The 24,755-nt window shown below is 42.9% G+C and overlaps 4 protein-coding genes and 1 gene segment (V, D, J or C); all 5 read left to right on the top strand.

The window, feature by feature from the left end:
• LOC102940154 (immunoglobulin epsilon heavy chain-like) overlaps positions 1 to 24,755 on the top strand; it is a 1,331,510-nt gene that overhangs the window by 248,629 nt on the left and 1,058,126 nt on the right. The window lies entirely within an intron of this gene.
• The window catches only part of LOC119568011, a 937,337-nt gene that overhangs the window by 236,553 nt on the left and 676,029 nt on the right, over positions 1 to 24,755 (top strand).
• Positions 1 to 24,755, top strand: part of LOC102948108 — an 883,083-nt gene that overhangs the window by 207,807 nt on the left and 650,521 nt on the right. The gene's annotated exons all lie outside the window — the stretch shown is intronic.
• LOC114018239 (olfactory receptor 5V1-like) lies at positions 4,898 to 6,662 on the top strand. The gene has a single exon (XM_037915230.1). It carries the CDS (start codon positions 4,977 to 4,979, stop codon positions 5,937 to 5,939), a length of 963 nt encoding a protein of 320 aa, XP_037771158.1. The 5' UTR covers positions 4,898 to 4,976; the 3' UTR covers positions 5,940 to 6,662.
• LOC119563571 (olfactory receptor 10C1-like) lies at positions 15,592 to 17,441 on the top strand. Its single transcript, XM_037915231.1, has one exon. The coding sequence runs from the start codon at positions 15,825 to 15,827 to the stop codon at positions 16,785 to 16,787; it is 963 nt and encodes a 320-aa protein (XP_037771159.1). The 5' UTR covers positions 15,592 to 15,824; the 3' UTR covers positions 16,788 to 17,441.

Here is a 24,755-nt window from a genome sequence, read left to right as displayed (position 1 = left end):
TCAGTGTTTTGAGGAGGGCAGGACGGTCCAGCTCTGGGATCCTAGGCTGGGGAGCTGGTTGGTATCTTGACTGCAGCTTCTCTCTTTTTGGTTCATGCAGTGGCTGGCCAGAGCTTGCACGTAACTGCAGCTGGGTGCATCCCTGCCTGTGGCAATGCTGGAGGAAGTGTAGGACCAGGAGCAGTTTTGCATCTTGCCACAGCAGCACAGTGTGAGAGGGAGCCCAGACTGGTGAGTCATAAATGAGACATTCCCTTTTTTCCAATTGCTTTGTCTTTTGGGTCAACAATTCTGCTGTCTCCGTTATTTTCCCTCTTTGAATCAGTTCTTTTCCATGACTTCCCCTTTGAGGTTAGTAATAAGATTGTTCTTGCACCATTGTTTTTCCTTTCTAAAAATAAATATTATCTTTCCTCGATGCAATAATTTCAAATTCCCACCGGCAGAAATATGAAGGGAGATTACATCCATCTATTATGAAGGAGAAATTACCAACCGAGAGAGACATAAATTTCTGTGAAAGGGAATAACAGCAAAATACACCCAGAAGTGCCGTAGGATCCAGACATCCAGGTAGGAACCCAAAGCTCATTTTACTGAGATTATTGAAGACTATCAATAGTAGAAGAGAATTGAAAATGTAGTGCAAAGATTATAATTTTAACTCAGGAAATCTGAAGGAAAGATTGGGGTTAGGGGCAATAGATCATCAGTGAGAAAGGTAAAGCAGCATACTTAAAATGAAATAATCTGATTATCAAATAGAAATACCTGCTCAGGCATCCACCATGTCAGAAAGAATATGATTGCTTGTTCAATCCAGGGGGGAAGGAAATGAAGGTAGATGAGTTATAGAAAAGCATGCCTAAGGAAGAGCAATGAATGGCTTTCAGATTTAAAACATAAGAACATAAGAACGGCCATACTGGGTCAGACCAAAGGCCCATCTAGTCCAGTATCCTGTCTTCTAACAGTGGCTAATGCCAGGTGCTTCAGAGGGAATGAACAGAACAGCTAATCATCTACTGATCCATACCCTATTGCCCATTCCCAACTTCTGGCAAACAGAGGCTAGGGACACCATCCCTGCCCATTCTGGCTAATAGACATTGATGGACCTGTCTTCCATGAATGTATCTAGTTTATTGACTCCTTGTGTGTGTATTTTCTTTTTCACCACAAGACTCTGTTTCTTTTCCTCAAATGTGATATTTATTGCTTGTAAATTTTTGAAATAAAAAGAATAGTCTCTCTCATCTCTCTCTCTGTGTATGTTTTTCTGGATTTCTATTTTTCTGTCATACATTTATGTTGCACCAGTGTCAATGTACCATTAACATTCCCGGTGTAGACATCGTTTCTATGGGTGCATTATAAATTAGTGAATGAGGAAATAAAAAGTGTGTAAGGGAAAAGCAAGGAAGAGAGGAGTTAACCCCCGATAGAATTTACCACTATATATTTTTCTGCCATGTTTCCAGGCCCCATTTCAGGTGAATGTACTGCCCTCCGTTCCTGCTTTCAGTTGTGTACAGCTTGACACCTTTGGCTATTTTTAAATATATATATATTTATGTTTGGACAGGGGAATGTTTTGTGCTTGTGGTTTGACACGTTTGGCTGATTTTTTTTAGAAAAAGTAAGGGTTAATCTGAAAGAATTGAAAGAGATGACTTAAGGAAAAGGAGGTTTAAAACAATAAGAATTGGTTTGCTTTAGTAAGGAGAGAGGTTGGTTATTAAAGAGAGGAAAGATTTTTGGTTAGGTTTATTAAGGAGAGAGAGTTTTAAAGACAAAAGTTTGAAACAAAGGTTATTATAGAACTAAACAAAATTGAAATAAAAGAGGAAAATATAAAGGTGGATTGAAGGAGGAGCATTTAAAAAGAGAGATTTTTTTAAAAAAGAAGAACATATCAAGGTAAAAAAAATAAGGTTGAAAGAAAGCACAAGATGGAAAAAAAGGGATTTTTAAAAGTAGCTTGAAAGCCTGTGTTCAATGACAAAGGGCTGTGTGACAGAGCTAAAGTGGCTCATTCACCTGCACATCTACCAATGTGATATATGCCATCATGTGCCAGAGATGCCCCTCCGCCATGTACATTGGCCAAACCAGACTGTCTCTATGCAAAATGGACATAAATCAGGCATCAAGAATTCTAACATTCAAAAACCAGTAGGAGAACACTTCAACCTCCCTGGACACTCAATAACAGACTTAAAAGTGGCAATTCTTCAACAAAAAAACTTCAAAAACAGACTCCAAAGAGAAACTGCAGAACTGGAATTAATTTGCAAGCTGGATACCATCAAATTAGGCCTAAAAAAAGACTGGGCATGGATGGGTCGCTACAAAAAGTAATTTTCCCTCTGCTCATACTCACACCTTCTTGTCAACTCCATGCATCCGATGAAGTGGGTGTTAGCCCATAAAAGCTTATGCCCAAATACATTTGTTCGTCTCTAAGGTGCTACAGGGATTCCTCATTATTTTTATGTTGGGGAAATGTTTCTTCAAACACGCTTATCTTTTAAGTGTATATTCCTTTACAAAACTTAAATTAAAAGTCAATTTTTGGTAAAACTTTAACTATATGAAAAGGTTGGGGAAATATCTTTCATGCAGGGCTTATCTCAGGAGGGGTAAGGAGGGAGGGGAGGGAGGGAGGAAGGAGGAGGCGATGGGCTGTAGAACAGCTTCTGATTGGTCCGGCAGGGTTTGCTCCCAAGGCTCACAGCCTCTGGTATCGTTATCATTTCTCTGGGGACAGCCGCTGGGTAAGCTTGCTGCTTAGCTCTTGCTACCGCTTTCTATAATTTACCTCTCTCACTAGCCATGTGTTCTGCTGATGAACAAAAAAAGATCTTTCTCTCTCTTGCTGTTTTCTAAACTTTACCTCTTTCACACAGCCCTGTCTTCTGCTCATGAACAGAAAAGCATCTCTCTCTCTCTCTCTCTTTCGTTTTCTATACTTTATCGCTTTCACACAGCCCTTTGTCACTGAATACAGATTTTCTTGCTAATTTTTAAAATTCCCTTTTTTCTGGCATGTGCTCTCTTTCAGCCTAATTCTTTTCCCCTTTATATTTTCCTTTTTTTCCCTTCAAAATAACTCTTTTTAAATGCTCCTATCTCAAGCCACCTTGATATTTTCCTCGTTTATTACATTTTTTTTATATTTTAAAATAACCTTTCTTTCAAACTTTTGTCTTTAAAACCCTCTCTCCTTAGTAAACCTAACGAAAAATCTTTCCTTTCCTTAATAACCAACCACTCTCCTTACTAAATCTACCCTAACCAATCTTTTATTTTTTAAACTGCTTTTCATTAAGGTCTCTCCTTCTGTTCTTCCATTTTTTTTCTTTAAAACCCTCTCTCTCCTTAATAAACCTAAACAAAAAATCTGTCCTTTCTTTAATAACTAATCGTTACTCTTTGAAAACCGCTCTCCTTACTAAACCTAACCAATCTTTCTTTTTTAAAAACTCCTTTTCTTTAAGCTCTCTCTTTCTATTCTTTCAAACTAACCCTTCCCTTTTTTCTAAGAAATCATCCAAATTTATCAAAACACAAGCATACAACCTTCCCCGGTCCAAACATTAAAAACAAATATTTTTTTTTCAAAATGACTAACAGTGCCAAACCTGTACACAACCAAAAACAGGAATGGAAGGTGGGACATAAACCCGAAATGGGGCATGTAAACGTCTCAGAAAAGTTTATGGTGATGAATGCTATTGAGGGGACGACTACTGAAGAGATTTCAGATTTATTGGTTCTGATACCTTTGCTTTAACAGAAAGGATATGCTAATTCTCTTTAAACAGATCTGTATTTTATTGCTCAAAAATTTGGAGAAATAAACTCAGTCTCTCTCCTCTTTCTCTCTCTCACACTGTATTTTTATCTTATTCCGTTTATTTATCTCTTTCGTTTTCTCCATTTTTTAATTTTTCTCCAGGCACATTCTCCCTTCTGAATAAAAATGACTCTCTTATTTCTATCTTGATGAATTTTCATTTCTATTTCACTTACATTTCTTTAAATGGGGTTGGATTCCAGTCTCAGTTGCTCTTGTGTAAATCCACATAAAGCGGATGCAATTTACCCTGGCGTAATTGAGATCAGGTAACAGCCCATGGTCTGTGTTTGAGGTTAATTTTTGTCTTTGTCTGTTTCTCAGCTGTATCTATTAAATGGTGCAAATTCTTCTTTGAATCTGCTGTGATAGAGGACAGCTGGACAGACATTCATGTGAACCGCAGCCTCTTTGGTGTTCGGTGTGTGTCTCCTGGGTTATGTCTATGCTGCACCTGGGCAGTGTAATTCGCTGCTCCGGTGACCTACACACATTATCTGTGATGGAGCTATTGTGCTAAAAATAGCAGTGTAGCCTCGGCAGCACAGACGAGCTGCCCGAGCACAATCCCATCTGAGATCCTAGGTACGTCCACAGGTGGCACTCCCAAGCCCCTGTATGTGCTGTCCTGTTCTCACTGCTATTTTTATCCTGCTCGCTTGACCATAGCTAGTATATGTACCTCTACCCAAGCTGGGAATTACACCTCCCAACTGCAGGTTAGACTACCAGTCGTTGAACTCTAAATATCTTTCGTTTCCAATCTCTTGATTTTGTTTATGTCTTCTGGATTTGTTGCTATGACACTGATAGGATTAAGGTATTCCAAAATCCCAGCCTAAAAGTCTTTATTTAACGTTCAAGAAAGCATAAGAGAGTTAGATGGGACATTTCCGTAATTCAGTAGGGTTCCATGCTCTTGGTTCACCTATATTGGAAGCTCAACCTCTTGATTATATTAGGCTTCCTCTGTTTATTAACAACTTCATTCTTCTAGTGGAGAGATGCAGTGGTATGAGGTTACCTACTCCAGGTTTCTGCTAGTGTATCCAACAGCACAAACTGACGGCGTGCACTCCATCAATATTTAATGGTTTTCTTTTTCTAGATACAGATTATGGAGAAAGCGGAAGGAAGAAATCAAACACCCATCGTGAAATTCATCCTTTTAGGATTTGGGAATGTCCCTGAGCTGCAGCCCCTTCTCTTCCTCGTGTTTCTAGTGATCTTCATTGTGACTGTGGCAGGGAACATCCTCATTATTGCGCTAGTTGTGACTGATCAGCACCTTCACATCCCCATGTACTTCTTCCTGGGGAACTTGTCCTGCCTGGAGATCTGCTACACCTCAACCATCCTGCCCAGGCTGCTGGCCAGTCTCCTGACTGGGGACAGATCCATTTCTGTTAAGGGCTGCATTCTGCAATTATACTTATTTGGTGTCATGTCAACTACAGAATGTCTGCTGCTCATGGCAATGTCTTATGATCGGTATGTAGCGATATGCAATCCACTCCGTTATGATGCTCTGATGAATGGCAAGATTTGTTGCCAACTGGTGGCAGGGTCCTGGATAAGTAGCTTTGTGGGCTGCGCCATAGTAGATATTTTCTTTTTCCGATTAACGTTCTGTAATTCCAAAGAAATTGATCATTTCTTTTGTGATTTTTCACCCATGATTAAGCTGTCCTGTGATGACACCCAGACTCTTCAACTGGTAACATTTACTATCTCTGCCATAGGGACAATTGTGCCCTGTCTACTGACCCTGACATCCTACATTTGTATCATCGCCACCATCCTGAGAATCCCTTCCACCACAGGGAGGCAAAAGGCCTTTTCCACCTGCTCCTCTCACCTCATTGTGGTTATAGTTTACTATGGGACACTGATTACTGTCTATGTGGCTCCAACAGCTAACACTCCCAAGATCCTACACAAACTCTTCTCTGTCTTCTACACAGTCCTGACTCCCATGATCAATCCTGTCATCTACAGCCTGAGAAACAAAGAGGTCAATGAGTCCCTGAGAAAAGCTATTCTTAAACTAGTTGCTTTCAGAAAAGGCATAGAACCTTAAAGGACAAATTTTAGCATATAGTAAAATAGAGATGAACTGATACAGTTTTTTAGACATGGCCCATCTGAGTCCTTGAGAACAGGGTTACCCCTTATTGACCTGACTTCATCTTTCTTTCTTTCTTTCTTTCTTTCTTGCTTTCTTGCTTTCTTTCTTTCTTTCTTTCTGTTACTCTGCTACTTTTTGAGGATTTATCTTTCATACATTTATTAGACATTTCTTTATATAAAAGTTGATACTGTAAGAGACATTCTTTATGAAAAGTGTACTTGTATACATCCACATGAAGTGGATGCAAGTCTGTTATTGAGTGTCCAGGGATGAATTTTACAATGGCTGTTTGATTTCTTCCTGCAACTTTCTCCATAATATGTATCTAGAAATAGAAAACCATTAAATATTGATGGAAGACATGCAGTCAGGTTGTGCTGTTGGTTACACTGTTGGAAACCTGTACACTGGTGGAAACCTGTGACCACATACCACTTCATCTTTCCACTGGAAAAATGAAGTTGTCGATAAACAGAGGAAGACTCATATAATTAAGAGGTTGAACTTCCAATTTAGATGAACCAAGAGTATGGAACCCTACTGAATTACAGAAATGTCCCGTCTAACTCCCTTAAGCTCTCTAGAACCCTAAATAAAGACTTTGGGGCTGGGTTTTGAAATATCTTTATCCTATCAGTGTCAGATCAACAAATCTAGAAGACATAACAAAAAATCAAGAGATTGGAAATGAAAGATATTTAGAGTTCAACCACAGGTAAGTTTACCCTGCAGCTGGGAGGTGTAATTCCCAGCTTGGGTAGACGTACATGAACCCTAATGAAGATTGTTAGATAACCAGAATTTAATATTAAACCCTAGGCTTGCTTTTCAAAGATTTTCCAAAAGGAAAACTTTTGTACAGTTAGCAGGATAAAGCTAGAAGTGAGAACATGGCAGCACAGGCTGCAGGTTTGGATAGCCACCTGTGTACAGGGCCTCACGTGGGACGGGGCATGGGCAGCCAGTCTGTGCTTCCCAGGGTACACTTCTGCTTTCAGCAAAGTAGCTCAATCAAAGATGGTTTGTGTAGATCTGCCAGAGAAGGGAATTACACTGTCCAGATGCAGCATAGACATACCCCATATGACACATATAGAAACACCAAAGGGGCTGTGGTTTGTATGAAGGTCTATCCAAAGCTGTCCTCTATCACAGAGGAATAAAAGAAAAAATTGCACCATTTGATAGATGCAGCTGAGAAACAGACAAAGACACAAAATAAACCTGACCACCCACCCCACCCTCCTGCTCTTCCCTGATGCAGGGCCGTATGCGGTTCATAGATGGAGGTATATACAGTATCAGGCTTTGTTTGAATGAATAGTTTATTTGGTCAGCCCAAAGTGATTCGTGAATTTAACTCAAATTAGCTGGATATTTTCAGCAACAAGCAACCAAAATCTTTCAGGACGTAGATGCAGGGCAGCAATGCGCCCCTGTTATAACATTTAAACTTGTGGTTAGAGCTCGTGTGTGTGTGTGTGTGTGCGTGTGTGTGTGTGTGTAAGACCCACGTTCAATATCCCCCATGCCTGATGGGGGTGCGGGGGGGGGAAGTCTTCAGTTTCCCACATTGCAAAGAAGTGTACTGGCCTGTGGAATACTCTCTGCAGAAGCTCTCTCTCTCTCTTTCCTTTAAAAGTGGTTCCATTGGGTATAAAGAATTAAATAGTCATTGAAAGAGGGAGTTGAACTTCGATCTCCTGCAGCCAAAGTGTGCGTCTTAACTACCAGGCTACAGAGTCATCCTTGGATTTGCTTTTTGGCCCAATGACTATTGATTCTCATCATGAATGAGTCATTGGGATACAAAAAGTAAGTGAGAATGACTCATAGCCCGGTGGTGAAGCTTTTATTTTCCAGAAATGGCAGAGAAATAAAAAATCAGTGGTTCGCTGAGCTCTAATTGTCATCTTCTGCCACGGAACATCTGGCAGGACCGAAATACACACTGAGTGGGTTATCCATCAAAGGTTGGGTGTCTTTTGGTTAAGACATAGGTCTGAGAATCACGACTCTTCATTTCTCTTCCTAGATCAACCACCTACTCCCTGTAGGCCAGAAACTTTGTCACAACCTAATTCATCCTTATGCAGAGTGCGGGGTATTGAGAACTGTGTTTAAATTACAAGCTGTCACTCTGAGTGTAAGGGGATTTTCTGGTCCCAGTTGCAGACTGGGGATCTCTATACAGAAATATATGCTCTGGTTGTTGTGAGTCATTCTGCATCCAGCCAGGCTAGCGTTAGGCCTCTCTATTTTAGGGAGCAGCCTGCTTTGTCCCTCAGTTTTGGTGTTCTTGCATCGTATAGGTCTGAATTGTAAGAAATAAATGAACATTTGCCTATACTTTTCACTCTGTCCCCTTTTCTCTTAACTTTAATATCCTACATCTCCACCGTCCTCCTAATCCCTGGAGGCAAAAGGCCTTTTCCACCTGCTCCTTCCACTTCCCACCTCTTCTATGGGACTCTGATTATTGTCTACATGTTATCAAAGTCCAACTCACCGAGAGACCTGAACAAAGGGTTCCATCTCTTCGAAACAGTCCTGACTCCCCTGTTCAGTCCCCTCTTCTACAGCCTGCAAAATACAAAGGGAAAGGAGGTCCTGAGTAATTCTGTGGGTAAACTTGTGCCATGCACACGAATTCAGAGAATCCAAGTGAATGTATTTTTTTATTCAAAAGAAAGGGGGATACGTTCTGCTGGTTTAATGAGTCAGAGGGGTATAGCTTAGTGGCTTCTACCTTTGTTGTTTCCCCGCTTGTGGCTGTGGTGGTCGAAAATGAGGATGACCTGATTGGTTTGCCTCATGAAGATCCTTCAATACGTAACAAGCTACAGTGTGCACATCTCCACCTCTGGGACGATCAGAGGTAACTGAGAAAATCAATGTGAACCAATAAAAAGCAGCATCATGAATTCAGGTGGAACATTTTTGAATATGGGTTTTTCAAGTTAATTTCCGCAGCCAAATACTAATGTAGGAACCTAAATATCATGACTCCAGGATTGAAAATCTTTCTAGGAACACTTGACTCTACCGCTTCAGCATAGACTCGGCATACTCGTATTTACAAGTAAGGCGGGCAAAACTCTACATTCACATCTCTCAGTTCTTCAGGGCAAATCTGGGAGTGATGAACAAAGCCAGCCATGAAATGGTGGTTTTTATTTAGGACGTTTTGGGGTTTTTTCTACAGTCTCCCCAGAAAGAAGTGGAGTCCTCTAACCAGCAGGCTTTAGAGTCACTCTTATATTTGTTGTCTTTCTTGCTGACCCGATGACTCTTCCATTAGTTATCCAGGATGAAACAGCTTCAAATGGAGCGACAGAGGAAGTCCCACATACCATAATATCCCATTGCCCAGTGGTGACGACACTCGCTTGAGAAGTAACATAGCCTTGTTCAAATCCTCCCTTTTCCCCTTCCAACAGAGGGAGAACTTGAACTGGGATCTCTGATATCCCAGCTCAGTACCCTAACCACTGTGCTAAAAGTGACAAGGGATTCCCTCCTTCCACCCCAACATTTTTGTGAGTTCACCTACCAGATTGGGCCCCTTAGGTGAGTTAGGGGGAGGAACTCAGGGATGTATGTCTCCAGATGCCTGGTCTCAGGCTCCAGTGCACATGCCAAGAGACAGAAACCTAGGCACCCTAGGGCATTTCACTGCAAAAAGTAGGTCCCAAGTTGAGTTTAGATGCCTACAGAGTTTGGGAGAAGCTGAGTGGAGGTTTAGAGAATCCTACCGGGGCCTGATTCTGGGATTTGGGCACCTAGAGTGGTTAGGAGCCAAAGTCCATTTTTTGTATGTTGCCCCCTGTTGCTTTTGAAAATCTCACTAGGTTCCTATCTGCACCTTTAGGAAAACCCTCTGGCCCTGAGTGTTTGGAAATAAAGGACCGGGGCTCTAATCCCAGCTCTCCAGCTCTGTGCGTGTTTTCACAGTCTGGGTTGTAACTGTGCCTCACCTCCATGGCCAGCACGGACTGGTTACAATGGAAGCACAACACGTAGCCATGCTTCTGTGTTCTCCTTGCGACAGCAGTAGTTTTTATCCCACATTATTGTGAGATGCTGGAGACCTTAGAATGTGCACAATGGCCCAGATTCTCAACTCAGTTATGCTGGTGTAAATACAGAGTAATTCCCCTTACTCCAGTGGTGTGTCTGTTATCAGAACCCAGCTCAGTATCTCAGTGATAAAAACACACTGGTTCAGATGCGCCCCTGGGGTAACCACAGTGAAAAGAGAGGAGGTACACCAGGGAAAAGTTTGGACCATGCTATTGAAAACTCACTGCAACTTACTAGCAATATTTCAGAGGACATGATGCAACCAATGTTGGTGTTAATTAATACCCAAAGGCCCTAATTACAAACCCTCCATCACCAGTGGGATATATTAGTGAAGACACAGTTTAGAGTCCATTGAGGGATTCTTGTGTTGTGTTTATACATCAGTTATTTAAATCCCAAATTCCCCAGCTGCAAACAGGCTAGGACAAGGCGCTTGGAACAGTCAGCTGGGCTTTTCACTGATATGAATCCAAGTGCTTTTGCTCCTGTCTACATGCTGGTAAAACATGATGACAATTTCATAGCTTTGGCCCATTTCCTAGTGGATACATGTCAAAACCATAGCTACAGCTCCAGGCCTAGGACCTGTGTGAAGCCAGTTGGTGGAGCGTTCATGATTTCTGGTGCAGTTTGACCCGTTCCTCATCATTAGTTTGTTTATCACTCTATACTCTTAGATTTGGTAGGAGTGACTATCTGAGGAGTAGTTACAGAAATTTAAGTGTACTGAGTGACTAATCAGTTAATTAACACCACCCCAAAAAAGGTACTACTTAAACACTCAAGCATATTAATTAATGACCAGGCCATTTTCTTTCAGAAGACACTCAGAAATTCATGATTCTTTATGGCTGAGATTTTCAAAGAAAACAAGGAGAATTAGGTGCCAAATTGTCATAAAAAATTACTCAGAATTGGGCTTCTAACTCCCATAGGTCCCTTTAAAATCCAAGGTGGTTTGATGCGTAAACATCATGTTTTGTTTATTCACAGAGTACCTCTGGATAACAAGAACAATGTAAGGTCTTCTAGAGTTATTGTTTTCTGGGTAGCATTATTTATTATTTTATAGCACATACAGGTATGCTAAAATCTTAACAGAAAATTAACATAACAAATGAGTTTACAATCCCAATGTATGACACTTCAAGACACATCAAAACTTCAGCAATCATATGATATACATAAGTGATAAAATGCTTGGCATTTCTTACCGAGATGAGGTTTATCTGGGCTTGAATTTATTTACCTCAGCTGAATGACTTTTGTTTTACATTGGTTTAAGTGAGAGGGGAATCTGGACTGTTGACTTGAGAGAATCAAAGAATTTAAGGTCAGTAGAGGCCTTTAGCATAATTCTATCCATAGAATCTCAGCTGGTGTTTCCTGAATGAAACCCAGCAAATTCACCTGAACATGAGAATACCTTTCAGAGAAATATCCCATCTCTCTGGAAGGTGTTCCCAGAGATAATTCATAGATTCCAGGGCCAGAAGGGACCATTGCGATCATCTGGTCGGATCTCGTGTAGAACGCAGGCCAGAAAAGTTTCCCCAAAATAATTCCTTTTGAACAAGAGCAGAACTTAAAAAAAAACAAAAACAATTTGGGTCAACGGTTTTCCTGTCTCCATTATTTTCCCTTTGGAATCAGTTGTTTTCTATGACTTCCCCTTTGAGGTTAGTAATAAGACTGCCCTTGTACCGTTGTTTTTCCTTTCTAAAAATAAATATTCACTTTCCTTATGCAATAGTTTCAAATTCCCACCAGCAGAATATCAAGGGAGATTACATCATTTCATATGAAGGAAAAATTACCAAGCAGGAGAGATGCTAATTTCTGGAAAGGGAATAACAACAAAATACACCAAGAAGTGCAGCATGATTGAGAAATCCAGGAAGGAACCCAAAGCTCAGTTTACAGAGATAATTGAAGACTATGAATAATAGAAGAGAATGGAAAATGCTGTGCAAAGACTATAACCTTGTCTCAGAAAAGGTGATGGAAGGGTTAGGGTTAGGGTATGGCTGGGAATAGATCTTCTGTGTGAAAGGGAAAGCAATACAGTTAAAATGAAATAATCTGATTTAGAAATGAAAAATTCCTGCCCAGGCATCCACCCATGTCAGAAAGAATAGGATTGCTTGTTCAATCCAGTGGGAAAGTAAATGAAGGTAGATGGTGTGACACTGCACCCCATAGGCTTCATAGGGATATTATTGTAATATGATTATAGCATAATTATGATGCATTTTGTGCAAGACGGGTCATTTAAGGTGTCATTGGAAAAGCTATGATTTGCTCAATATGATTATCCTGTTTGTATGCATGTCTCATTTTTGTATCTGAAGTTATGAATATTGACTATGTACCTGTATTTCAAATGTAGTTACATCTGGGTAACATCCACTAGTGAAGATGCTTTCAGTCTCCATAGGTGGTTGGGAAGGGCCAAGTCAGGGTAATGAGCCCTTAGGGAAAACAATTGGCCTTAGGAGAAGCTTATCTCCCACCTGGTGAGCCTTCCTGAGAACACTCCAGAGAGCCTGTAAGTAATGGTAGCCATGACTCTGCCAGGGCAGGTGACCAGACCACATGATTCTGGACTCCATCTTGGGACCTCTGTATTTTTCCACAAACTGGTCTGGGAACCGAGTTTTGAAACAAAGGGTTCCTTCCCTATGCTAAAGCTATATAAGGCCGGGAGTGATATCACGCCACAGAAGAGGGTTCCTGGAGAGACCTGAGGAACAAAGAGTGAACTGGGGGAAGTGCTGGACCCAGGTTAAAGAGGTTTCTAGCCTGTGTATGGAAACCTGAGAAACCCAAGCTGCAAAGCAAATGCAGCTTGTGCCTTGAGAATCTGCCAGACTGCTGGTATCACCAGTCAGGGTGAGAAACTGCTCATTCATAGTCAATCTAGCTTGTGTGTTAAGATGAGTTTGAATTTTTGTTTATTTGCTGGTATTCTGCTTTGATCTGTTCCCTACCCCTTATACTCACTTTTGTTGTTAATAAACTTGTTTGCAGTTTAACTTAAACCAATGTGCCTTTAACTGAAGTGTCTGGGGGAAAATCTCAGCTTGGTTAGCCCAAGTGTGCATATTCCCCCCCCCCCACATTCGGGGAGAGGCAAACCAGGTAAGAAATTATTACTGGTCGGTGTTTTGCCCCGGGCAGTGTGGTGCGGCTCTGGAGTCCCAGGCTGGGAAGCTGCTGATTCTCTTGACTGTAGCTTCTCTATTGTTGGTTCATGCAGTGGCTGGTCAGAGAGCCGGCATGTAACTGTAGCTGGGTGTGTCTCTATCTGAGTGAATGCCGGAGGAAGTGTGAGAAGGAGCCCAGACTGGTGGGTCAGAGGGCTCAGTGGAATCCTAATTCCAGGTAGCATGCTGGGGGAAACCAATCACCGATGAGTTATAGCAAAACATGCCTAAGACAGAGCAATGAATGGTTCTCAGATTTAGAACATAAGAACAGCCAAACTGGGTCTGACCAAAGGTCCATCTAGCCCAGTATCCTGCTTTCCGACAGCGGTCAGTGCCAGGTGCTTCAGAGGGAATGAACAGAACAGGTAATCATCAATTGATCCATTCCCTGTAACCCATTACCTTTTGAATGTACCATATTATTACTGGTTTATAGAAATAAACTTGACTGACATTGGTTATCTGGTCTCTTGAATATATTTGGTAAGGAACCAAAGTGGGTGAAGGGATTTACTATGCAGTTCATCAACACTAAGTAAAATTGTATTGGTTGCAATATAATTAAAGAGAGAATGGTGTCTGTTGAACTGGGTTTGTGCACGTCATCAAATCCGTACTTCCCCACAAGTCAACTTCACCTCACCAACCAGCCCCCTACTGGGTAAGCTGGCACCCTGTTAGGAGATACAAAATAGAGGCCAAACCGTTCTTTATCTCATTATGCTTCCTACGCTCTAGCATCTTGTATCTTTTAATCATGAGCCAGATCCAAAGTCCTTTGTACTTAAGGAAAAGACTCTCAGTCCTTGACTACAAGGGGGTTTGTTTCAGGCCCAGTCCAGGCAAAGGCATCAGTTATTTTCTCCACATCTGCTATGGGTTGGAGCCATGTCTCCCCTGCCCACTCTCACAATACACAGTGGTAGACTACATTCACGTTTTACAATACAGCAATAAAGATACATATTCCCTGTCACCCATTCCCAGCTTCTAGGAAACAGAGGCTAGGGACACCATCCCTTCCCATCCTGGTTAACAGCCATTAATGGACTTATCCTCCATGAATTTATCTAGTTTATGGGTTGCTTGAGTGTGTATTTTATTTTTTACCATGTGAGTTTTATTGCTCCTAAAAATTTTGAAACAAAATAGTCTCTCTTCTTTGCATGTGTGTGTGTGTGTGTGCTTTTCTGGATTGCCATTTTTCTTTCAATGTACCATTGCCACGCCTGGTATAGACATAGTTTATATGGGCGCAACCTAAGTCAGTGGATGAAGAGATCAGAAGGTATGATCAGGAAAAGCAAGGAAGAGGATTCACACTTATTAGCTCGAATATCTTTGCTTTAACAGCAAGGATCTGCTACTTCTCTTTAAACATGTCTATATTTTATTGCTCATAACATTTGGAGAAATAAACAATCTCTTTCTCTCTCTGTGTATTTTTATCTCATTCTGTCTATATAACTCTTTCTTTTTCTCCGGTTTTTCATTTTTCTCCAAGCACATTCTCCCTTCTGGATAAAAATGACTCTCTTATTTCTCTCTTCATGAGTTTTCATTTTTATTTCACTTACATTTCTTTATATGCGGTTGGATTCCAATCTCAGTTGCACTTGTGTAAATCCACATGAAGCTGATGCAATTTAACCTGGTGTAATTGTGAAACACGTGGTGTGTTTTTAGGAGCGGTTTGTTTTTGTTTGTGTGTTTGTTTGTTGTGTGTCTGTGTCTGTTTCTCAGCTACGTCTATCAAATGGTGCAAATTTGTCTTTGAATCTGCTCTGATAGAAGACAGCTGGATAAACCTTCCTGCAAACCTCAGCCTCTTTAGTGTTTCGGTGTGTGCCTATGGGGTGTGTTTATACTGCATGTGGCAAGTGTAATTCCCTGCTCCGGTGACCTACACACTCTATCTTTGAGCTATGGAGATACGGTGCTAAAAATAGCAGTGTAGCCTGGGCAGCACAGACTAGCTGCCCGAGCACAATCCCATCGGAGATCCTAGGTACGTCCACAGGTGGCCAATCCAAAGGGCTGCGTGTGCTGCCATGTTCTCTCTGCTAATTTTATCCTGCTATCTTGATCCAAGCGAGTGCATGTACCTCTACCCAAACTGGGAATGACACCTCCCAGCTGCAGGGGAGACGTACCCGTGGTTGAACTCTCAATATTTTTCATTTCCAATCTACTGATTTTTTGTTATGTCTTCTAGGTTTCTTGATATGACACTGATGGGATAAAGATTTCAACATCCCAGCCTAAAAGTCTTTCTTTAAAGTTCAAGAGAGATTAAGGGAGTTAGAGGGGACATTTCTGTAATCAGTAGGGTTCTATGCTCTTGGTTCACCTGTATTGGAAGCTCAACCTCTTAATTATATTAGGCTTCCTCTGTTTATTAACAACTTCATTCTTCTAGTGGAGAGATGCAGTGGTATGAGGTTACCTACTCCAGGTTTCTGCTAGTGTATCCAACAGCACAAACTGACGGCGTGCACTCCATCAATATTTAATGGTTTTCTTTTTCTAGATACAGATTATGGAGAAAGCGGAAGGAAGAAATCAAACACCCATTGTGGAATTCATCCTTTTAGGATTTGGGAATGTCCCTGAACTGCAGCCCCTTCTCTTCCTCGTGTTTCTAGTGATCTTCATTGTGACTGTGGCAGGGAACATTCTCATTGTTGCACTAGTTGTGGCTGATTGCCACCTTCACACCCCCATGTACTTCTTCCTGGGAAACTTGTCCTGCCTGGAGATCTGCTACACCTCCACCTTGCTACCCAGGCTGCTGGCCAGTCTCCTGACTGGGGACAGAACCATTTCTGTTAAGGGCTGCATTTTGCAAACATATTTCTTTGGTATTCTGTCAGCTACAGAATCTCTGCTGCTTGCGGCAATGTCTTATGATCGGTACTTAGCGATATGCAATCCACTCCGTTATGCTGCTCTGATGAATGGGAGGGTTTGTTGCCAGCTAGTGGCAGGATCCTGGATATGTAGCTTTCTAGGCTGCACCACAATAAATATTTTCTTGTTCGAATCAAAGTTTTGTGATTCAAAAGGAATTGACCATTTCTTTTGTGATTTTTCACCCGTGATAAAGCTGTCCTGTGGCGATACCCAGGTTGTGCAAGTGCTGACATTTATTGTCTCTGCCATAGGGACATTTGTGCCCTGTCTACTGGTCCTGACATCCTACATTCGTATCATCACCACCATCCTGAGAATCCCTTCCACCACAGGGAGGCAAAAGGCCTTTTCCACCTGCTCCTCTCACCTCATTGTGGTTATAGTTTACTATGGGACACTGATTACTGTCTATGTGGTTCCAACAGCTAATACTCCCAAGGTCCTACACAAACTCTTCTCTGTCTTCTACACAGTCCTGACTCCCATGATCAACCCTATCATCTACAGCCTGAGAAACAAAGAGGTCACTGAGTCCCTGAGAAAAGCTATTCTTAAACTATTTGCTTTCAGAAAAGACATAGAACCTTAAAGGACAAATTTTAGCATATAGTAAAATAGAGATGAACTGATATAGTTTCTTAGGCATGGCCCATTGGAGTCCTTGAGAATAGGAGAGTCCTTGAGAACCCCTCATTGAACTTACTTCATCCATTTTCTTTCTTTCTTTCTTTCTTTCTTTCTTTCTTTCTTTCTTTCTTTCTTTCTTTCTTTCTTTCTTCTACTCTGATACTTTTTCAGCATTAATCTTTCATACATTTAATACACATTTCTTTATACAAAACTTGATACTGTAAAAAGAAAAGGAGTACTTGTGGCACCTTAGAGACTAACCAATTTATTTGAGCATAAGCTTTTGTGAGCTACAGCTCACTTCATCGGATGTGATGATATCTTGATACTGTAAGAGACATTCTTTAAGAAAAAGGTTTTCTTTTCCAGACACACATTTCAGTAAACCATTCTGCTTCATGCATCCATACATTCATCCGTACATGAACACTAGTGCCCAAATTCTGCAAGGAGCTTAACATCTTTTGAGTGGCTCTGGGTCTCTTCCACTCCCACTGAAGCCAATGACATTCATTCTCCGCTGATTAGGATCCTCTGTTGTCAGTTTTCAGAGTGGTAGCCGTGTTCGACTGTATCAGCAAAAACAAAGAGGAGTCCTTGTGGCACCTTAGAGACTAACACATTTATTTGGGCATAAGCTTTTGTGGGCTAAAACCCACTTCATCAGAAGCATGGAGTGGAAAATACAGTCAGCGGTATATATATATATAAAAAGATGGAAGTTGCCTTACCGAGTGGAGGGTCAGTGCTAACGAGGCCAATTCAGTTAAGGTGGAAGTGGCCTATTCTCAGTGGTTGATTACTTCTGTAGTACTAACGAGGCCAATACAATCAAGGTGGACGTCGCCAATTTCCAACAGTTGACAAGAAGGGAACTGAGGGAAAATTAATTTTTGTAGTGACCCATCCACTCCCAGGCTTTATTCAGGCCTAATTTAGTGTCCAGTTTAAATTAATTCCAGTTCTGCAGTTTCTTGTTGAAGTCTGTTTTTGAAGTTTTTTTGTTGAAGAATTGCCACTTTTAGGTCTGTTATTGAGTGACCAGGGAGATTGAAGTGTTCTCCTACTGGTTTCTGAACGTTATAATTCCTGATGTCAGATTTGTGTCCATTTATTCTTTTGCGTAGAGACTGTCCAGTTTGACCAATGTACATGGCAGAGGGGCATTGCTGGCACATGGTGGCATATATCACATTGGTAGATGTGCAGGTGAATGAGCCCCTGATGGTGTGGCTGATGTGGTTAGGTCCTATGATCGTGTCCCTTGAATAGATATGTGGACAGAGTTGGCACCGGGGTTTGTTGCAGTGTTTGGTTCCTGGGTTGGTGTTTTCGTTGTGTGGTGTGTAGTCGCTGGTGAGTATTTGCTTTAGGCTTGGGGGCTGTCTGTAAGCGAGGACTGGCCTGTCTCCCAAGGTCTGTGAGAGTGAGGGATCGTCCTTCAGGATAGGTTGTAGATCCTTGATGATGCACTAGAGAGGTTTTAGTTGGGGGCTGTAGGTGACAGCTAGTGGTGTTCTGTTACTTTCTTTGTTGGGCCTGTCCTGTAGTAGGTGACTTCTGGGTACCCTTCTGGCTCTGTCAATCTATTTCTTCACTTCACCAGGTGGGTATTGTAGTTTTAAGAACGCTTGATAGAGATCCTGTTTGCGTCTGTCTGAGGGATTGGAGCAAATGCGGTTGTATCGTAGAGCTTGGCTGTAGACAATGGATTGTGTGACGTGGTCTGGATGAAAGCTGGAGGTATGTAGCTCTAATTCATGAATTCATTTAACTCAAATTAGCTGAATATTTTCAGCAAAAATCAATCAAAATCTTTCAGGGCTTAGATGCTGGACACCAACCTGCCCTTTATAATATTTAACCTTGGGGTTAGAGCACTCGTGTGTGTAAGACCCACATTCAATATCCCCCCTGCCTGATAGGGGAGAAGTCTCCAGTCTCCCGCATTGGAAACAAGTGCACTGGCCTAGAGAATACTCTCGGCACAAGCTCCCTCTCTCTCTCGGTCCTTTTAACGTGGTTCCATCAGGTATAAATAATTAAATAGCCCTTGTTACAGGGAATTGAACTTCAATCTCACACAGCCCAAGTGTGCTTCTTAACTACCAGACCACAGAGTCATCCTTGGACTCATTCTCTGGCCCAATGACTGTTCATTCTCATCATGAATGACAATGAGTAGTCATTGGGCTAGGAAAAGCAAGTGGGAATGCCTTCATACCCTGGTAGTGAGGCTTTTATTTTCCAGAACTGCCAGAGAAATGACAAATCAGTGGTTCACGGAGATCTAACTGTCATCCTGTGCCACAATACAGCAGGCCGGACGGAAATACCTGCTGAGTGGGTTTTCCAGCAAGCGTTGGGTGTCTTGTGGTTAAGACATAGGTGCGAGAGTCACAACTCTTCACTTCTTTTCCTAGATCAGCCACATACTGCCTATAGGCCAGAAACTTTGTCACAAACTAATTCATCCTTAGCCAGAGTGAGGTGTGTTGAAAGCTGTGTTAAAATGACAAGATATCGCTCTGAGTGTAAGGGTTTTTTTCTGGTCCCGCTTGCAGACGGGGACCTTTGTATGGAAATATGCTCTGGTTATTATGAGTCATTCTGCAGCCCATCACCATAGAGTCATGCCTCTCTGTTGTGGGGAGGGGCCTGCTTTGTCCCTCCCTTTTTGTGTTCTTGCATCTTATGGGTCTGCATTCTAAGAAATAAAGTAATGTTACATTGCAACCTTCAAGCAATACTGTTTTATGTTTTTATCTAACTGAGAACATAACTGAGAGCTGGTTGGAAAAAGATGTGGGGAAATGGGATTTTTTATCATTTTGTTTTTTTTTCCCCTTCATTTTTAAAATTTCATTTGTTTGATATTTTTCAGCACTGTCATTGTCATAGACACTGGAGAAGGGGTTTCAAAGACACAGACAGGAGTTGGGCATCAGGAAAGCCAATGGGAGATAGGTACATAGGTGGATGAAAACTTTGCCGGGTATGGAGAGGTGATGGATCTTGTCCATGAGCACCCAGGAGACCAGTGATATGAATGGGAAGAGAACACACATCTCCTGAGTCCTGGCCACTGCCTCGCATGACATAAACACCAATGTGTCAAAGGAAACGATATAGGCTCGGGTTGTCCAATCCTCTCAGCCCCTTTGAAAATCCCACCAAATCTTGGATGAGGGCAGGATCTGTGGGGGTAATTTTTAAAGGCACCTAATTTTCCCCTAGCTGAAAAAGGTGGATAAACCTTGCTTCTCTTCCTTTGCCAGGTGCTTTTCAAACAATGAGTGAAAACTGCACTAGGGGAGCTAAGGCAGAGATTTCAGAACCACCCAGAAGATTTGGATTCCCACAACCAGCGCAGTGGCAGTAAAAGGGAAATATAGTGCCCATCTTTAAAAAAGGGAAGAAGGAGAATCCAGGGAACGATAGATCAGTCAGCCTCACCTCAGTCCCTGGAAAAATCATGGCGCAGGTCCTCAAGGAATCCATTTTGAAGCACTTGGAGGAGACGAAGGTGGTCAGGAACAGTCAACATGGATTCACCAAGGGCAAGTCATGCCTGACGGACCTGATTGCCTTCTATCATGAGATAACTGGCTCTGTGGATATGGGGAAAGCACGGACGTGTTGTTCCTTGACTTTAGCAAAGCTTTTGATACGGTCTCCCACAGTATTCTTGCCAGCAAATTAAAGAAGTATGGATTAGATCAGGGGTGGGCAAACTATGGCCCGTGGGCAGGATCCGGCCCCTCAGGGCTTTGGATCCAGCCTGAGGGATTGCCACCCCCGTGGTGCTGCTGGGCTAAGCGGGAGGAAGGGCTGGCACCATGTCCCTGTGGCTCCTGGGGGAGAGGGGCAGAGGGCTCTGTGCGCTGCCCTTGCCTGCAGGCACCACCCCCCGCAGCTCCCATTTCCCGGGAAGGGGGAACCGCAGCCAATGGGAGCTTCTGGTGTGGTACCCACAGGCGAGGGCAGCGTGCAGCAGAGCCACCCTCCCCACCCCACCTCCAGGAGCCACTGCTGGACATGCTGGCCACTTCCAGGAGTGGCGCGAGGCCAGGGCAGGCAGGGAGCCTACCTTAGGCACGTTGCGCACCGCTTCCACCCCAGTGCCACTCGAGGTAAGCAGTGCCGGGCCAAAGCCTGGACCCCAAACCCCTGCCTTGAGCCCCCAGTCACACTCCCCCCTGCACCCCAACCCCCTGCCCTGAGCCCCCTGCTACATCTCCCACTCCTCCTGCACCCCAACTGCCTGCCCTAAGCCCCCTCCCGCACTCCGTACCCCTCCCTTCACCACTGCCCTGAGCCCCCTCCTGCATTCTGCACACCCTCCTGCACCCAACCCCCTTCCCTGAGCCCCCTCATACACCCCGCACCCCTCCTCTGAACCAACCCCTTGCCCAGAGCCCCTTCGTGCACACTGCACCTCCTCACACATACCGCACCTCAACCCCTGCCCCACTCCTGCATGCAATTTCCCCACCCAGATGTGGCCCTCGGGCCAAAAAGTTTGCCCACCACTGGATTAGATGAATGGACTACAAGGTGTATAGAAAGCTGGCTAGATTGTTGGGGTCAATGGGTAGTTATCAACAGTTCGATATCTAGTTGGCAGATGGTATCAAGTGGAGTGTCCCAGCAGTCGGTCCTGGGGCTGGTTTTGTTCAACATCTTCATTAATGATATTGATGATGGGGTGGATTGCACCCTCAGAAAGTTCATGGATGACACTAAACTCGGAGCAGAGGTAAATATTCTGGAGGGTAGGGATAGGGCCCAGAGCGAGCTAGACAAATTGGAGGATTGGGTCAAAAGAAATCTGATAAGGTTCAACAAGGACAAGTGCAGAGTCCTGCACTTAGGACGGGAGAATCCCATGCACTGCTACCAGTTGGGGATCGACTGGCTAAGTGGCAGTTTTGTAAAAAAGGACCTGGGGATTACAGTGGACGAGAAGCTGGATATGAGTCAACAGTGTTACCTTGTTGCCAAGAAGGCTAACGGCATATTAGACTGCATTAGTAGAAGCATTGCCAGCAGATCGTGGGAAGTGATTATTCCCCTCTATTCGGCACTGGTGAGGCCACATCTGGAGTACTGCATCTAGTTTTGGGCCCCCCACTACAGAAAGGATGTGGACAAATTGGAGAGAGTCCAGCGGAGGGCAATGAAAATGCTTCGGGGGCTGGGGCACATGACTTAGGAGGAGAGGTTGAGGGAACTGGGGTTATTTAGTCTGCAGAAGAGAAGAGTGAGGGAGGATTTGATAGCAGCCTTCAGCTACCTGAGGGGGAATTCCAAAGAGGATGGAGTTCGGCTGTTCTCAGTGGTGGCAGATAACAGAACAAGGAGCAATGGTCTCAAGTTGCAGTGGGGGAGGCCTAGGTTGGATATTCGGAAAAACTGTTTTATTAGGAGGGTGGTGAAGCACTGGAATGGGTTACCAAGGGAGATGGTGGAATCTCCATCCTTAGAGGTTTTTAAGGCCCAGGTTGGCAAAGCCTTCGCTGGGATGATTTAGTTGGGGTTGGTCCTGCTTTGAGCAGGGTGTGACGGGTTCGGTCACAGAGATCCCTTTGGGACTGTCACCTGATGTGCTGAAACTACCTCTGAGCCCGTTTTCCACTGCCAGTTTGGGACTCCAGAACCCTGCCTTGTTGAGCCAGATATGCTAGTCACCTGCAACACAGACCGAGGTCTGATCCACGCCCCCTAAGCTGCTGAATTTAACCAAAAATTGCTCAGCAACTCACCTATCTCCAGCACCCGGACACTCAGTTCTCAATGGAATCCAAACCCAAATAAATCTGATTTACTCTGTATAAAGCTTATACAGGGTAAACCCATAAATTGTCCGTCCTCTATAACACTGATAGACAGATATGCACAGCTGTTTGCTCCCCCAGGTATTAATCACTTACTCTGGGTTTACTAATAAACAAAAGTGATTTTATTAAGTATAAAAAGTAGGATTTAAGTCATTTCAAGTAATAACAGTCAGAACAAAGCAAGTTACCAAGCAAAATAAAGCATGCAAGTCTAAGCCTAATACATTAAGAAACTGAATACAGGTAAATCTCACCCTCAGAGCTGTTCCAATAAGCTTCTTTCAGAGACTAGACTCCTTCCTAGTCTGGGCCCAATCCTTTCCCCGGTACAGTTTTTGTTAGTTCCAGCTCAGGTGGTAACTGGGGGATTTCTCATGACCGGCAGCCCCCTTTGTTCTGTTTCACCCCCTTTTATAGCTTCGGCACAAGGTGGGAATCTTTTGTCTCTCTGGGTCCCCACCCCTCTTTCGAAATGGAAAAGCACCAGGTTTAAGATGGATTCCAGTCCCAGGTGACATGGTCACATATCCTGTGAGACCCCAAGCCTCCATTCTTTCTGGCCTGACTCACTGGAACACAGGAAGGCTTACAAGTAAACAGAGCCATTTACAACCAATTGTCCTAGTTAATGAGAGCCAGCAAGATTCCAAACCACCATTAATGGCCCACACTGTGCATAATTACAATAGTACTTCAGAGTTATACTTTATATTTCTAGCTTCAGATACAAGAATTATACATACATACAAATAGAATGAACACACTCAGTAGATTATAAGCTTTGTAACGATACCTTAAAAGAGACCTTTTGCATAAAGCATGTTCCAGTTACATTATATTCACACTCATTAGCATATTTTCATAAAACATATGGAGTGCAACGTCACACAGGGGCTTAGACTAGATGAGTTTCTGAGGGCTCTTCCAACCCTAATCTTCTATGATTCTATGATTCTGTGATACATAGAGTAAAATTCTCAAAAACACCTATGTGACATAGGTGTGTAATGCTGGGATTTTGAAGGAGCCTAAGGGAAATAGAAGCCCAACTCCCAGAATCTAGCTCACTTTGGCCCTTTTGAAATTTTCATTCTAAATTCCCCTTTCAAAAGTGATATAAGGTCAAAATGTTCAGGATATTTAGGCCCCTAAAGATGTAGATAGGTTCCTAATGGGCTCTACAGACATGCCTAGGCATCCACGTGCCATTGAAATCAATAGGAGCTAGGCACTTAGATGCTTCTGAAACTCTCACTAGGTGTCTAGCTGCCATTTTAGGCACCTAAATACCTTTGAAAATCTGACTCTTAGATGCCTACATCCCACTGACTTTCACTGCGACTAAGGGCATGTGTACACTATCCCTCGGTTTGGACTAGGGGACTGTGAACAACAGGGCACACCGAAGTCTGTGCTGAAACTCCCCCTTTGGATGCTGCGGGTGCAGACTACAAGGTTCCTCCTTCACATGAATGTATTCCTGCTTGAAGAGGGCTATGCTATTGCTCACTGGGAATCTTTAGTTCACACCTGCAGTGCACACACAGGGAAGTTACCATGTAGCACTTTGGTGCACATTGCTAGTCACACCCCTGTAGTCCGAACTGCAGGACCATGTAGACAAGACCTTAGACTTCAGAATTCCTAAGTCACTGCTGAAAATGGAGCTTGAGTTCCTTGGTCAGTTTCGTGTGGACTGGTCCAGGCTGAGGCTGATGGTGGGATGGAAATTGTTGAAATCATGGTGGAATTCCTCAAGGGCTTCTTTTCCATGGGTCCAGATGACGAAGATGTCATCAGTGTAGCACAAGTAGAGTAGGGGCATTAGGGGACGAGAAGTGAGGAAGCGTTGTTCTAAGTCAGCCACTATGGATGTAGAAGCCTGCTTAATATAAATTTTCAAAATACTTTCAAAAATACACCATTTTTAATCACGTATATTTCCTTCATTCTTTCATATCAAAATCTACTGTATTTTATTCTACTGTTAGAATATCCAATTATTGTTATTAATAAAAAGTTATAACATTAGAATGGTGGATACTCCATCATACAACAACAACTGACAATATCAATATGACAAACTT

This window comes from Chelonia mydas, chromosome 13 (genome assembly GCF_015237465.2).
Source record: "Chelonia mydas isolate rCheMyd1 chromosome 13, rCheMyd1.pri.v2, whole genome shotgun sequence".
Lineage (NCBI taxonomy): Eukaryota > Metazoa > Chordata > Testudines > Cheloniidae > Chelonia > Chelonia mydas.
This window is presented reverse-complemented; position numbering and strand designations above follow the sequence as displayed.